General features: G+C 44.7%; 1 protein-coding gene across 24 annotated transcripts in view; it reads right to left on the bottom strand.

Moving 5' to 3' along the window:
• Positions 1-16034, bottom strand: part of SCRIB (scribble planar cell polarity protein) — a 127289-nt gene that overhangs the window by 71399 nt on the left and 39856 nt on the right. For 22 of the 24 annotated variants that reach the window (XM_076363669.1, XM_076363647.1, XM_076363655.1 and 19 more), the window contains exons 11-16: positions 15863-16029; positions 14650-14774; positions 13318-13443; positions 12529-12756; positions 11739-12056; positions 9509-9571 (exon numbers count right to left, since the gene is read on the bottom strand). In XM_076363669.1, coding sequence (XP_076219784.1) covers positions 9509-9571; positions 11739-12056; positions 12529-12756; positions 13318-13443; positions 14650-14774; positions 15863-16029 — 1027 coding nt within the window. The remainder of the gene's footprint in view (positions 1-9508; positions 9572-11738; positions 12057-12528; positions 12757-13317; positions 13444-14649; positions 14775-15862; positions 16030-16034) is intronic. The other 2 variants (XM_076363653.1, XM_076363662.1) reach the window with 1 other exon arrangement.

Raw genomic sequence — 16034 nt, 5'->3', positions numbered from 1 at the left:
AAAACACCAAGAAGGAACCAGACCTAGTTAAACTTAAAGACACTGCTAGAACAACAGCAAATGGGCTTGAATTGGACATAAGTATATTTAGGCTGGAAAGAAGATTTCAAACCCCTAAAACAAATTAGTTCTCCCATAAAAACAGTGTGGTAGGAAACTGAACTGGTGAATGTTTGTTTGAAGTCTATGAAAAGAATAACAGAAATGAATATGAACCTGAGAAAGAAGAAACTGGATCCAGTAGCCTATAACGGCCTTTCAGTTTTATATTCAATATTTCACATTACAGCCCAGACACTGACACTGCTTTTCGCACTAAACCAGTAAGTTATTTCTTCCCAAAAGCGCACCTGTCCTAAGGCTACTTCAAAGCTGCCTTGACTTCCATGATGTCTAGACTGATACTCTGGAAACACAGCAAACAGCTGCGCTAACAGCAGGGACAGCACAGCTTCCACCACCTGCTATCACTCTTACCAGTGACTTTCCTGGGTACTTTTCTCTTCTTGCATTTTTTTCCCCTAGAACCAGGGATCCAGCCCAGCAATAGCTCATCTCAGATGTAACAACTGATCTGTGATACTCCCCACCTAAAAACGTGCTGCTCAACTGATTCTGGCTCCTTCCTTTGCAGAAAGGGCAAACCTGCATTAAGTTGGCAACATATCCAGAGTTTCTTCCTAGTTCCTCCCAGACAGACAAGCATCCATGCCCTCCACAAAAAAATGCTACTGGGGAAGGAGAAAAGTGGGAAAATTGAAAAAGCTGCCACTTCAGCCTAGAGTTGTCATGTCCCTGAACTCCCACTGGAGATGGGGGGAAAACCTATTTATCATCAATGGCACCAAAGCACCAAAGCCAAGGAAGCAGTTATATCTTCCCCCCCCTCCTCTATCCCCCTCAGTCCCACCTGTGTTTCTGCCGGTACATCTCTGGGGAACACACTCAAACAAGGACTGATTCCATCTCAACCTATTTTTCATACATTTTTAATATAGCTATCTTTTAACAGATTCACTTGATCCTGCAAGATTTTCCAACTTGCAGTGAGTAAATGTATACTATTCTGGAGAAACTAGAAATGTTGCACACATGAACAGGCTTACTTCTCAGAAGCAGTCAGAGATATCTGAGTATTGCCCAACAGACTTGAAACAGTGTTCAACGCTGTGCCTTGCAACTGCCAGCTAAGGATTTTTGCAACTTGCTCTTGGCAGGAGCACAGCAGACACAGAGGCAGCAAACTAGACATTCACAGGATTCAACTGCCAAAGCATGGAGCTGTTGTACTTCAGAACCTGCTGAAAGACCAAGTTGTTCCTCCAGATATACCCAAGGGAGTGGGGCTTTAAGGGCTTTATTTCCAGAAGGCAGGGAGTTTCTGCATGCACAGGCATCTTTTTATAACTTGCTATACATCTGGAGGTATGTAAGTGTCTAATCCCTGCATTTACATCACTTGAAACGTTAAATGAGACTGGATTGTCAACAATGACACAGCAAAAGCAAACATGCGATAAATACTTCTGATTTGTATTTGGACAGAAGCATGATGATGTACACGCATCACATGAAGTTGATGAATCACACTTCACTCCAACAGCAGCTGAAGAATCCACTTAATATCATCAATAAGGAATAACCATTTTAAAAGTCAAAAGGACTGGGTAACTTGTACCCAAGAGTCCTAACAACCGACTGAGATCTCTGATATGCTTATAGAGCATTTATAAAATTCTGGAATCTTGATACCCTGAAATAGCATTTACATTGTGCTGTTAGACTAAGAGATTACACAGGGTGATGCCTGTTAACTATCAGCTCATCATCCTAGCACCAATTCCAGAAAAGTAACTGAAGAACATGCCTGCCTCTTACCAGGCACACAGAAATAGCACTCATGCCAAACAGCTGAATTTTATGAAAATTAGGTCTCTCAAAAAACAAACACACCTCTATTTCATTCTTTGACAAGACTCCAAACTTGGCTGATAAAGTAATAGTAAAGATTTAATAAGCAGACTTTCGTAAAATATGAAACTTGTTATCACAAGGCATTCTTACTGACATCATATGATGCTGGTTTTAGGTGTATATTATACAAGCTAAGAAGTAGCAGAGGTCAAGTACTAGTCAGCAGTGAAGAACCAAGAAGTAGGGTTCTGCCGAGAACTGCATCAGGCCTGATCGTATTCCAAATCACTGAGAGTAGAAACGTTAATAGTTCCATATGAGGGGAGGCTAGGAGCCTTCAAATACGGGAGGGGGATGGATAGCCATCTTTTTATCTTTTCATGCCATTAATAACTTTATAGGAAATGATTATTCCATGTTTGTAACAACAAAGGAATTAGGGATAGCCAATGAAATTTCAGCAGCAGGCTTAAAAAAATGCTTTTTAATATAAAGCACAAGTAAATTACATAATTTATTACCACTAAATCCTGTGGAACTAAAATGTATAAAAGGCACTGGAGAGATCAGACAATTTCATAGACAGCAGCTCCACTATGTCTAGTACAACGATATGAACAGTCCAGAAATCCTAAACTACAGATTGCAAGGACCGGGGGAAATACCATTAAAGGATCACAATGTCTCGCTAAGGTCTGTGCTTCCTAATCCCCCTCGCACCCACCATTAGACATCTTTACGCAGACATCACATTCAACTGTGTGTGTCCAGGAACACCTCAACAAAAGAGAGGGTACTTACATAGCACATAAATGTAAGAGACACATAGGAGTTCAGGAGCCAGCAGCACTGACTCACCAGGAAAGATTAGAAGAGCTAAATCTGTCTGGCTTCAGTAAGCAATAACTCGTGAGGATGAGTGACCAAATATCAGTGACCAAATGGAAGGTGGGAGATTACTGCGTGAGCTGTTGAGAACTAAATTAAAACCAAGCAACGGAAAAAGGAACATGAAGGAAAGATCCTGCCCTGGCAGAGGAGCAGCCTGCTGGGTATGAGCTGAAGATTTTCTGGCTCTGATGTTATTTTTTCCTCCGTTCAGATGGTTTTTTAGTTACCAAGGGAATGGATACTTGCAAGACAGAGATGGTAGGGTACAGATCAGAGGAGTCAAGCACTTTACTGCCTTCTTACTAAACACCTCTCGACCCAGTTTAGTACTCACCAGAGAGCGCGCCAAATAAGAGAAGTTTGCAAGCCCCAGTGACTGACAGCAGCATTAAGAGCAGACAGGACAGGCAACCTGCAATGCTAAATGCTCTGGTGTACTCCTGCAGATCCCCTTCCCCAAAGAGATTCCAAGACAGTGAACAACATTTCATTAAGTGAGGATGAAGAAAGGATGCATTTTTTAAAATATTAAATATGATGACTTTTGAACCATAAATAAAAAACTAGGTTCATATAGATGATTAATCTTGATGTGAATATAGATATGAATACATAGCTATCATATAGATATTAAACCTATATCATGATATATATATATATGAATATTCATACCTATATATGTGTGTCTATATAGAGCTATGATTTCACCTTGATATAAGAAAAAATGTTTACAGTGAGAACAATCATTCACTGGAACAAACTCCCCAGGGACATGGTAGAGTCCCCATCAGTGGAGGTTTTCAAGATGCGATTGGCCAGAGTGCTAGATAATCTCATCTAGGCTCCCTTTCCCACAAAAGGTTGGACCTTTCAAGGTCCCTTCCAACCTGGGCTGTTTTATGATTCTATGATTAGTTCTTTCATTAATGAATTCCAGCAATAGGGATTTAAGAAGCTAGTACTTCCTCCTCATCACGATGGGCACCCAGGTTTGCCACAGACATGGAAACACCAACAGCAAAAGACGGGATCCTGAAAGGAACTGGGCTGGCTAAACTATGAAATGCAAAAGGACAGAGTCCCTGTGGAAATGAAAACATTCAACTTCTTAGATAAAGAGAAACAAAATGAGTATTGGACAAAGCTACCGAGCCTTGAACCATTCCCAGAAATGGAAATACGACAAAAACCTAGACATGGAAGTCCTGTGGATTCGGCTGGAATGAGTGACACTGAAACACATTATATTTCTTCCTCTCTTCAGCAGTAAAGAATTTTTATTCCTATTCTTATTGATTCTTTTTGTGTGGTAAAATCGTTGGTACAGTCATCTATTTTGCATCATTCTGACTACAAAATTTCACTTAGAAGCTCCTCTCAGCCCAATAATTTCTTACTGTTCTAAAGGTCCATTTTAGCCCATCATTTAATATACAATTAAAAGACTGAAAGGACTGGAGAATTTACAACTCTCTTCTAAAATCTGTTTCAACTTTGTTCTGCTAAGGGCAGACAGCACAGTAGGAGAGCGTTTGTCCACGGTGACAGTGAGATAAATGGAAAATTCTTGCACTAAACCTGGCATCACTCATTTTAAAACATACAAGCAGAGACATCTTTAAGTACACCAACAGTCTGGAGGACAAAACTCACTGAGGGCCTTGATGTTGAATGCAGGAACAAAAGCTAGGTAGCTAAAGAGAATTCCCATCCACGAACAGAAACTACCACATTTGAAGTGGAAGAAAAACTATGGAATTTAGTGAACTAAAGTCTTAATAAACTCTGTCATGTTATCCACAGTCAACAAACCTGAATTCAAGTAAAACAGGTGAATGAAAAGGCAGTGAGAAAGACTGGGAATGGAAATCTATCTTACGAGAGAACACTAGAAGAATTTGGTTTCTTTAATCTAGCCAAATGAAGGCTAGGAGTTGTGACTGATGTCCATACAAATATACCAAGGACAAGCAGACAAAGGGTCAGACAGCAGGGAAGAGATTTTTCAAGATAAAATATAATGAAAACAATGAATTAACAAATGCAAGTTCAGCTTGAAAGTAAATTTTCTAATCATTCAAGAAGTAGAAATATGGAGAAGTTTTTGGTCTCTCCCAGTAGGAGAAACCTGAGTGTGTGCACACTTGTCAAGTAACAGGAGGAAACAATCTATATTTAATAAGAATTTTGACTGACTTACGGAATAGAGTATAGTATCTGGTTGCTAGTGGTGGTAGGAGACTTGACTTCAGGATTTATTCCAAATAATCCATGTTATCTTCGTCGTAAATTTAGCTTGTTGCTCCTGAACTGAGCATAGTGCTTTTTTAGCTAAAGCATACCTTCCAGAAACGGCAACCTATCCCAGTCTTGCCTCGTTTCAGTTCCCAGATCCAAGCTGGTGATTGTCTTCCACCACAAAGTCTCAAAACTATTCTAGGAGTTATCTTTCTCCTCTATTGACACAGTCAGAAAATACTATTGAGCTTGCAAATAGGGACCAGTTTTTAAAGGCATGCAAATGCTTAAGCCCCATTAATTTCTACAGGAGTTATTTTAATGCCTAATTTTTTTGTATAATCCTCGTCCTAAGCAGCCAGACCCATATCTGCTATATACACTGTGTTTTCCTATTTCAAAAGTGAAAATCAGATTCACAGTGGAGTGTTTTGTTTAAACACGGTATCTTCTCTCTCTCTCTGTTAAAAACATTCCTCTATTGCTTTCTGTTCTTTCTATTTGAGAAAGCAAACCAGATGATTGCGCCACACTTAGAGCAGGAAAAGGAAACTCTACAGATAGTTCTGCATTTGTGTGAGAAATCATTCCACAGTTTGCTACTTGGTCCTTAAGAAAGCTCCAGATCAGCTACAATTTGCAGTTGACACAGAGTGATATATTATGATGAATAAGCAGCAATCACACAAGTAATTGCTGCTTCTTTGTAGGTGAATCATATTCAAACTGTTCCTTAATAGACCTGAATGCGAAGTTGTGCATCTGCAAGAAGAGATTACAATCCCTACCTCCAAACTGTTGGAGGGTCGCAGCATAAGAAAGAATACTAAGGGCCCTTCAACCCAGCAGGAAAAGGTCATAAAAACATTCCTATGGCAATAAATTAAAAGCCAGACAAATTCAAACAGAAAATATGGCATATTTTTCCTTGCTCAATGGGAACTTCAGTCATTTAAAAAATTAAATGAGAGAAAGCAGAGTGTTGTATCTTTTCATAACTTTGAGAGGACGCTGCTCTGTCAGAAAGTATGTTCTAGTCAAGCCAGATGACCAAATACAGGCGACATGATCTTTCTTGCACTATACAAGAGAGGTTTATTAATCTTTTCAGGGTTTAAAATTTACAGGTCACATTGCGGGAAAATCAAATTTGCTACAGAAGAATTCTAAGCCTGACAATGTCCTGTTGAGTATGCGGTCTCACCCAGTAAACAATAAAAACAGACCAAGGTGCAGAGGTCCAAGTGTAAAGGCAGCATTGCAGCAGCATCACTGAGATGAACAGGACTGCTCATGATGGCAGGGCACCCGAATGCTATGCACTAAGTGGGCCAACCTTTACAAAGTTGAACCTCCTTAACACTGGATGCTTCAGGACCAAGCTGTGCTGTCACGGTCTGCCTCTGGCAAACAGTAATTGTGGTGCCAAGCATGAGGCCTGCATTCAAACACAAACGGTAGTATTTCTGAGCAATTTCCACAGGACAAGACTCCTTTAAGGAGAAGACTTGACTCGCTTCTGACTCCAGAGCGACAGGATATGACATCTGAGCAGAAGCAGCTGACAGGATCTTTTCCATCCTCCAGCAAGGAAGTCAAGGTGCTTTGAACATCTATCAGCCTAGCTTTTTCCTACGGAGGGAAATTAGCTGCACATCCTTTCTAGATAGCCTTGTGCAGCTGGGAGAAAGCATCATGGGAGAAGCAAAAACCTACAAAGCTCCTCAGTCAGCACAAGTTTTGCCAGTGCAGAGCCCTTCATGATTCCTATATTTTCAGGTGCTCTGCAGAAGATGGGTTAAGCCTGGGCAAACACAGAAGGATGACATCAGCCATTATTGCAGGCAAAGAAGCATCAGTCACTTAAACAGAATTTGGGACCCTCCTTCCACTATTATCTTCAATCTGGACAGCAGCTCTTTCTGGACTATTTCTTAAAAAAATATCTGAAAACAGACTTCAGGCGCAACCTCGTGCCTTCAAATAGCAGCTCAATACACTTCTTTTCTCCTCCAAAAGCCTCCCTACAACCCAGATACAGCCATTTCTGCAGTGCAGATGGAGACTGAGACAAAACATTAGAAACAATCTCAGCAGGGGAATCCAGATATCCACCATCAGATATCATGTGCTTTAACAAAATTATTTCTTTCACTGCAGTAGAGTCCCATTGCAACTAACAGCTAAAGGAGCTCTGGAAGTACCAGCTGCATACATAGCACCAGGCTCCTTACACCCTGATGCTGGGGTGCTGACAGAAGTCAGGCAGATGCCTCCAGCTCTACTCTGGCAAGGTTAGTCTTCAGCTCAGGATTATGGTTTAGGCTTAAAGAACACACAATCAGTAGTTTCTTCTCTCTAAGAGCTGTGTAAAATTATACAAGGAATGTGATAGCAGCATTATGAACTTAAACTGTGCTGCTCAAGGGGCACCAGGCTCTCCACTTTGCAATGGTCTTGCTCAGTTTCATCAGCCCATTGGTATAGCTATAACAGGCTCTTCTCAAGGACATGAAATCATCCCTGGAAACAGCAGGTAGATGCTATTTCTGGGATCGGTCAATTTCCAAGCTAATTCTCTACTCAGATGCTAAGTAGTCTTTAAGGCCCTGAATATTTCTCCTGTTGTCCTCCACCTATTCACCAAGAGGCACATGTTTTTCACAGCCGATGTGCTAGGAAAGATGGCATGAATGAGGTGTCCCAACAGCACAGTGCCCAAGTTCAGCTCTCACAGCACTCTCAGCCTGAGTCACAGTTTGCTTTCACTGATGTTTCTGGAGACTGAATCTTCCACATGAGCTGCAGTCCTGGTAGGTGCCCAGCATGATTCCACTAAAATGACAGAGTATCACTGACTGGAGAGGTCAGCAACTATCCACTGAGCTATGCACTCCCCCAGAGCTGTAGGACAATCAGCTGCTTCCCAACGCTGGTCTGCTCTGGGGCGACTTCAGCTACCACCACCCATCTGGTGAATCTCTAGTATGCTTGTCCTTGGGAGCTGCACTACCATGTTGCTCTTTACAGTGAGGGAACATATCTGCACAAAGGAGACTGCACTGCAGGGACACCAGAGCAAACCTGGGGCCTCTAACTAGCTACCCTCTCCAGCCACCACAGAGAAGTTCTAGGCACTTCCATCAGATGCAGATGGAGCACCGGCAGGAGCCAAGGAAGTGGCATTGTTTCCTGATACAAGACTGAGGTTTCCTGGGCCACTGCACCTTGAGGAGCAAGAAAACTCTGCAAATGGAACATGATGCCTAACAGCTGGAAAGAAGGAGCAAGAGCAGAGATTTCCCGAACGAGGGATCAGGAAGCACCTGGCTATACTCAGTTTTGCCTCTGAGTAACAGAAGAGCTACGCAAAAGAGAAACACAAGAAATATCAATACATTTTTCAGTGATCTAGAGATAAGATGCACAAATCTTCAGGACACACTAACAGTGGAGCACATCTGAGCCAGCTCATGTTTCACCTGGATTTGTCATCTCCCTCCCAGAAAGTCTTACTCCAAAACCAAGAAAGAAAAGCCTCCATTTTACACCTGAGGGAGTAGCAAAGAGCCAAGTTCAGAGAGACAACCAGGCCAGCACTCTCATGTAATACATGGGTCTGGTACCATTGTAGTGTCCTAAGGGAAGAAACCTTCATGCAAGCCGCTAGTACTGACGACAGTTTCTGCCTCTTGCCAGTGGCAGTAGCACTCTGCTTCCAACAGTTCCTTGGAAACACTGCCTGCAGAAAGCCCACTGACCCAAAGGATCAGGCAAGCCTACTAAAAACTTGGAAACAAATTCAGGAAGTTAATCATAGTCAGAGGATGAGCTAAGGCAGCAAGACACAGGACTTTGGCACAGAACAACCTACATGTGCCAGGGGCTTTATGGACCCTCTAGTGCCACCTGCCCCTTTCTGACATCATAAAGTGCTGCATATGAAGACTTGAGGGGATTCTATAGGGGGGGCTGCATGAGATGCATGAATCATTAGCTCCAGTCCACCTTTCTCATGGAGTGGCAGTGTCCTGAGTTAGATCCTCCTCCCTCTCCCAAAGGGTCATACACAGCACTCAGCAGATTCCTGAGGCCTCTACTCCTTCAGGGTTACCCAGAAGCACTCCCAGAAGTATGCATTTATTTTCTTCCACCTTTTCTTTCTCCTCAGTGCACAGCAAATAGGAACTGAACTTTCCACCTCAGCCCACTTTGGTTTTTTTACATTTCTTCCATCTCACTCCTGATCTGCAGCAGCCATTCTCACCTCAGGTATGGAAAAGTAGGGAAAGGAGGTGAAAGCAGGGGAGGAAACAATCATTGTGTGTTTGTGATCAGTCAGGTCCAGAAGCCACTTGACCCAGAGAGCTCAGAGTTTCCCCTACAACAATGGATGAGCCTGGGAAGCAAATCAAGCAGACTGAATGATTTCTGGCAGAGAGAGAACAGTAGGAGTGGTACAGACCTCTTCCTCCTCAATGCGAGCAGGTTCAATCAGCAGATTATTGGCTTGATCAAACGACACCCCCTGTTAGGACAGGAACCAGCAAAGAGGCATGCGGATTAGTGGAGCATAAACCAAACCCGCCACCACTACCACCACCACCCAACACACAAATGCACACCACTCTGATAGGTCTGGCCACACAGCACCAGAGCAGACCCCACTCACACCACTCCTGATTACCACCTACCAGCGAGTACCAGCGACAGGGCTGCTCCTGGGGCTCACAACATGCAGAGTGTCAGCGCTCTTTGACCCAGCTAACTGGAAGATGCATCTTTAAGGCCATATTTTGTCTGTGTTGGCACTCTGAGGCCGTGACCAGCAAGCTCACAAGCTGAACGCTATTAGCTGATTTTACCCCCTCCGTACCAAGTCATTCAGTGAAGAAGGAACAATTAAACAACACAGGAGAAAAGCACAAAGGGACCTCTGGTGCCACCCAGCTGCTACACAGGAATGAAGCGATCCCAAATCAAACTGCATTGGTCCCTCCTGCACAGGGAAGAGCCTCCAGTGGAACAGTGCATCCTGCCAGACACCCAGGGATCCTGCTCCCAAATGCAGGAAACCTTAGAATTTCTCTTGAAAACCAACTGTCTTTGCAAAAAACCCTCTGGTTTAAGGACTCCTGCACACCCTGTTCTACTTCCTTCTTCAATGCATGTATGCGGCACCTCTTACCTGAAACTCCACTGCACAGCGACACTGCTCCCCACATTCCCACTTCTGGAAGACAGCTCAGGAGGCAAGCTAATAAATCTGCCTTCATGGAGCAGGCAGCCAACCCAGCCCCACAAAAAGGAAAACTGTGATTTCCAGGCAGAAGGCTTAGCCGATAACAAAGATAACTTTCTGATAGATACACCAAAGCTGTGGTCTCAATGCCTATGTAGACTTCACAGGTTTTGCCAATGGGTCAGTGCATCCTCAGCTTTGAGTCCCTGACTAAAATAAGCTTTTTGGGTGAGGGCTTTTCCCAAGTATGGCAGGTCTTGGATGAAGGGGACTCAGGATGGCTTCACACATTCTTACAAGCAGCAGCAACTCCTTTTCATTCTGAAGAACTTCACAAACAGTAAGGAAATTACATGCCTCATCCCTAGGGAGAAAGGGACAAGCTGTATCAGCTCAGATACAGCAAGGCAAGCATCCACTGAGAGAAAGGCTCCAAAGCAAACTTGAGTGCAAGAACCCATCCCTGAGCAATCTGAACTCCAGTGTGGGGTGGAAATGATCCCAACAGTCTGGAGTGTGTGTGGTAACAGCAAGAACAGATTTTACTCCAGCATCTTCCACCAGCTCAGAGACCCACATCTCACGCATGAGATTTGTTGGTGTCAGACTATGATGGAAATTCAGCCACATCCTAATACCTGCCTGTCAAATACACCTCACAAAATCATCACACCAACTTCAGTTAGAACTGGTCTAACCTCATGCAGCGTCCCTCATCAGCATATTTCTATTCCACTGTGAGGATCTTCCTCAAGCAAGAATCTCTGTGTCCCCCTAACCAAACATGGTGATTCAGCTGAGTATAGCCAAGGACCTCCTATCTCATCAGCCCCCAGCATAAACAGAAAGGCCCGTCGCAGCCCCATGGCCCATGGTAATGGCAAAACTCCAGAGCACAAGTTCCGCTAAATCCCAGTGCACACTTCATCAGACTGTACCTGTGCTGGGGCAAGCACAGGGTGGAACCAACGGGAAGGGCATGCTCCTGTCTGCTCTCACTACCCACTCCTCTCCAGGAAGCACTGTGGCAGACAGACAAGTGTAAGCAGCCTGAACACAAGCCTAGATCCATCCAGGGATAAAGCTTATCCTGTTGCAAATGAGGTGCAACAAGAAGAAAGTGAGGAGGCGACTGAAAGGAAGAACCTGTCAGTGATGGGACAAAAGACCTGTTCTTACAGCACAGAACACAACATCACACATAATGGGGAGGGTGCAAGAATCTGGATACAGCGCAAGGAGTCAGACATAAGCAACATGGCACAGCTCTTGGACAATCATATGAGCCCCAGAATGAACTTCAGCTCTCCCACCCTCAGCATGTCTCTCCTGAAGTGCTGGAGCCTCTTCCCAACATTTTCATTGGTACCACATCAACCTGGTTGGTAGTTCAAAGTAGCAGAAGGGAGGTCTGGCACCCCTCTGACCTTCCCCCCTCCCCACAAGACCTTACCTTCACTGATGGCTGAGCAGATAATGCTCCATTCTTTCTGTCATCCTCATCCCACGCTTCCTCCTGATCCTCAGGCTCTGTGTTGTTATTGCAGCCTCCTAACTCCTCTTCCTCTTTGGGGACTCCATCACTGTTCAGCCCCTGCAGGAGTGCCACCACTGCCTCTGGCTTGGGCAGTTTAGTTATCTTAAAGTGTTTCTTATAATGGGGTGTGTCCTTGCGGATAAGCCTCTGTTTTTCCACTGGGAATGGTCGCTCTTCATCTTCATCTTCATCCTCGCTCCGTATTAGTGTGTCCTCAGCAAAGTGTACAGTGGGCTACAATGGCAAAGCCCCAGAAAGGTTGTGAACCTCAGGTAACAGCCATATCTGGAGGCAGTGCAGAAACCTGCTGTCCCCCCACTACCAACACAGGCAAAGCCAGTGTTGCTGCTTTTGTGCTAAAGAAGATGCAGGAATATATGTTAAAATTTCACCATACTTGCCTTTTTCCATATCAACTGCTTCACCCAGAACCATCTTCTGTCAGCTCCAGAGATTGAGGGCACTCAAACCTGTAACCCTGATTTTCCCATAGTCCCTGTCTGGCACCCACACTGTCCTTCCTAGTTTCCCATGGACCCAGCTCCCACAGGCTGCCTGAATCTCTACTTTCACTCGGCTTCCATGGCCTGTATTTGCCTCCAGTGATGCCCAAATCACACTCTGTACATCCATTTACCATTTTCTCTGAAACTTTCAAGTCCTTCCACTTTTTATCATGACCCTGCTGCAGTTCCTAGGCTCCTACCTCATTGTATTCCACTTCCACATCCTCCTCCTCTTGGTCAACAGCTTCCTTATGCTCCTCTTCAGCTCTGGGCTTTGCCTCCTTCTCCAGCTCCTGCATCTCGGGCACTTTCCCATTTGGCCAGCTCCTCTCTCCCTCCTCCTCCTCTCCCCTAAAGTCAGCAGAGCCAGTGCTGTTGGAAAGGTGGGAGTCCTCACTGCGATTTGACGTGGCGCTCAGCCTCTTCTCCTGAGAAGATGATTGTAAAAGACAAGATGGAAACCAAAGCAGCAGATGGAGCAACATAGTGTGACTGGTGCAAGGTGGGGTATGACCCAGTACCAACAGAACCAGCTTTTTCTTCAGGCTGCCCGCTGCTTTCCCTGCCAAGCCTGCTGCATCTCAGCTAGGTCCACCCCTGTTCCACCATCTGTGTAGGCATTTATTCTTAGTATCACACCTGGGCAGCAAGATGCCTCCTCCAAGCACTCCGTTCCCATCACTCTTTACTGGGAATATCAGAGCCTTCTCTTCCTCTCCCTATGTTATAACAAAAGTGGTACCAATGTACACAATTCCCCTTACCCCATTCTCTGTCTCCTGGTTGCATCTCTTGCTCTATCTGAGTGGCCCCAGCTGACACCACAAGGCAGATTCCAGTCTTTGGAATCCAGGCAATCCATGCTCAGTCCCTTCCAATCTTTCCCAAAAGTAAGTTCTTTCTACCCAGCTTACATAAACTGCCTCCCCATTCCCGAAGTCTGCTCCATGTTCTCTATGGTTATCCATTTCTTAGTGAACAGCACTCACTTCTGAGTTAGGAGAATTCAGGTCCGTGTCAGGCTTTGCAGCATATACCTCATTGCGCCGAACTTCAATCACTTTCTTCATAACCTTCAGTTCACTGGGATGAGGGGTTGCTCTGCGCTGTAAGCCCTACCAAAGGAAAACACTCAGAACAGGAGATTCAACAGTCAGAGCAGCATGTGCCATGCCTCAAGACTGAACCACTCCAAGTAACATGTTTTATCAGAGTGCTAGAGCCCCAGCTGGACATGACCTAAATGTCATATTGCAGGATCTGATCTGGGCCTCTCCACTACGATAGCCTGCAGCTGTGAAGAGGAAAGAAATGGAGGCAGATAACACTTTTCAGAGCTCGCTCTCAGACATTATCCTGCTCTCCACCTGATAGAGGGATTGGGAGGAATTATAGAGACAGGAAGTTTTAAATTGTGCTTCATGGTTAATAAATGTGAAACTGTCAACACAGAAACCCCTAAAGAAACACACAGGTGGAATATCTTCTTAATGCCTCTGGTGTTTTGTAACATGTCTGACAAGCCCATATGCTACCAGAATTTGTGATGCTTAGCTAGTTCCATCCCAGCTAAGAGTCAAGAAACACAGTATTCTAAAATTAGTAACAATGTTAAAAACAATCAAAAAACCCCAACAAAACCTCCAAACACCAGCAGCATATACATGCTGCAAGAACAGATGCAAATACAATTTATTAGAAGGATTCAGATCTCAAGAGACTCTCTCTCCACAAGATAAAAAGGGAAAAAAAATCCTGCAGGAGATTTAAACCAGAGTACTTGCTGAAAACTGAGACTTTTAACCTGCCCTTTGCATCTGCAATTAAAGCAGAATGATCTTCCATAGTTTTTGAGGCTGGCTGTCTACAGTGTTTAGCTACTTTAGTAACAGGATACTCCACAGCATGGGCTTGCATCTGGCTCCATGCTTGGAGGGGTGAGATTGCCTGGCTCAAGTTTGGCTGTGCAGCTCTTTCCCATGAGGGGTCAACTAAAATCCAGTCCTGACAGTGCTCTGACTATTACGACCTCCAGACTACCCAAATGCTGCATGGGCAGGTCAGCAGTCACAGCTCAACTCCCATGGGACAGCCATCAAAATGTAAATCTGCACAAAGGCTCTCAGGGAATTCTTTTATACCTGCTTGTCTCCTCAGGGCACCAAATGCCCTTCGGACTGCAAAAACATGGTACATGTCTGCAGCAGTATTACAGGGTGAAACATGAACACCATAATGGCTCCCCATCTTAGGAAAAAAGTTTAGCTTGTGCCTATGTTTCCATAGGGAGCTAACAAGCCTTCAGAAACTCTTCTTCTTACCCGTCTCTCAGCTCCAGACTCCTCTTCATCATCTACTTTGGGTTCATCCAGGAACTGAATCACACTGACTCTGTTTAAATTGGTGTCCGTCCAGCTCTCATCCACACTGTTCTGCAAAAGATTCTCTGGGGAGAAAGATAACACAGTGGGAGCTACTGAACGAGCAGGGTTGTAGGCTTGGATGAAAGACAGTTCTCAACGCATTAGGGCACTTCCGTTGTATCTGTCCATGGCATCAAACCACAGAGGTCTTGAGGACAAAGGATGTAGCCTCCAGATCTTGTCACCTCTTGTACATCCCCCACCAGATCTACAGCAGCCTCTACAAAAGGACCTGAATGGTTCAGCTCTAGCACTCCTTACCCAAGAACTAAGGAAAAAGGTAGGATTAAGGCACGAATCAGAAGTATTGACACAAGAATATCATGACAGAAGCAAACCTTACAGACAATGAACTACTTGGTCAATAGATCAAAGCAGAAGACTTGAAGACTAGGCTGCAGCTTCTTTACCACCTAGCAAAGAAGCAATTTCTCAGTTTTAACAATCTCTGCCTTGGAAAGTTGCCACCAGCCATTCAGGAGCCTAGGTCTGCTACAGGTATCACAGTAGAATCATAGAATCATTAAGGTTGGAAGAGACCTCTAAGATCATCAAGTCCAACTGTCAACCCAACACCACCATGCCCACTAAACCATGTCCCTAAGCGCCTCATCTACACGTCTTTTAAATACCTCCAGGGATGGGGACTCAACCGCTTCCCTGGGCAGCCTGGTCCAATGTTTAACCACTCTTTCAGTAAAGAAATTTTTCCTCACGTCCAATCTAAACCTCCCCTGGCGCAACTTGAGGCCATTTCCTCTCATCCTATCGCCTGTTACTTGGGAGAAGAGACCGACCCCCACCTCGCTACAACCTCCTTTCAGGGAGTTGTAGAGAGCAATGAGGTCTCCCCTGAGCCTCCTCTTCTCCAGGCTAAACAACCCCAGTTCCCTCAGCCGCTCCTCATCAGACTTGTTCTCCAGACCCCTCACCAGCCTCGTTGCCCTTCTCTGGACACGCTCCAGCACCTCAACATCCTTCTTGTAGTGAGGGGCCCAACTGTAACGAAGAACAGTCCAACCAAGCAGAGAGGAAGGTTCAAGGCCTCTCCCCTACAGCACTCTCCAAAGTACACAGCGCTGCAGACAGCGTTCATAATGCAGTCTCTTACCTAGGCTAGGAGAGGGCTGCTGGGGAAGCAGGTAACAAGTGAGAACTTTTTCTCCTGTCTTCTCATCATCCTCTGTTTGGAATTTCAGCATGGGCTGGGACTGATTTTCTGCCAGCCACAGGGCTTTCAGGTTAAGATTTGTCAAAGCAAATGGCAAGTTCTGCAGTCTGCA

This window comes from Aptenodytes patagonicus, unplaced genomic scaffold, assembly GCF_965638725.1.
Source record: "Aptenodytes patagonicus unplaced genomic scaffold, bAptPat1.pri.cur scaffold_77, whole genome shotgun sequence".
NCBI lineage: Eukaryota > Metazoa > Chordata > Aves > Sphenisciformes > Spheniscidae > Aptenodytes > Aptenodytes patagonicus.
This window is presented reverse-complemented; position numbering and strand designations above follow the sequence as displayed.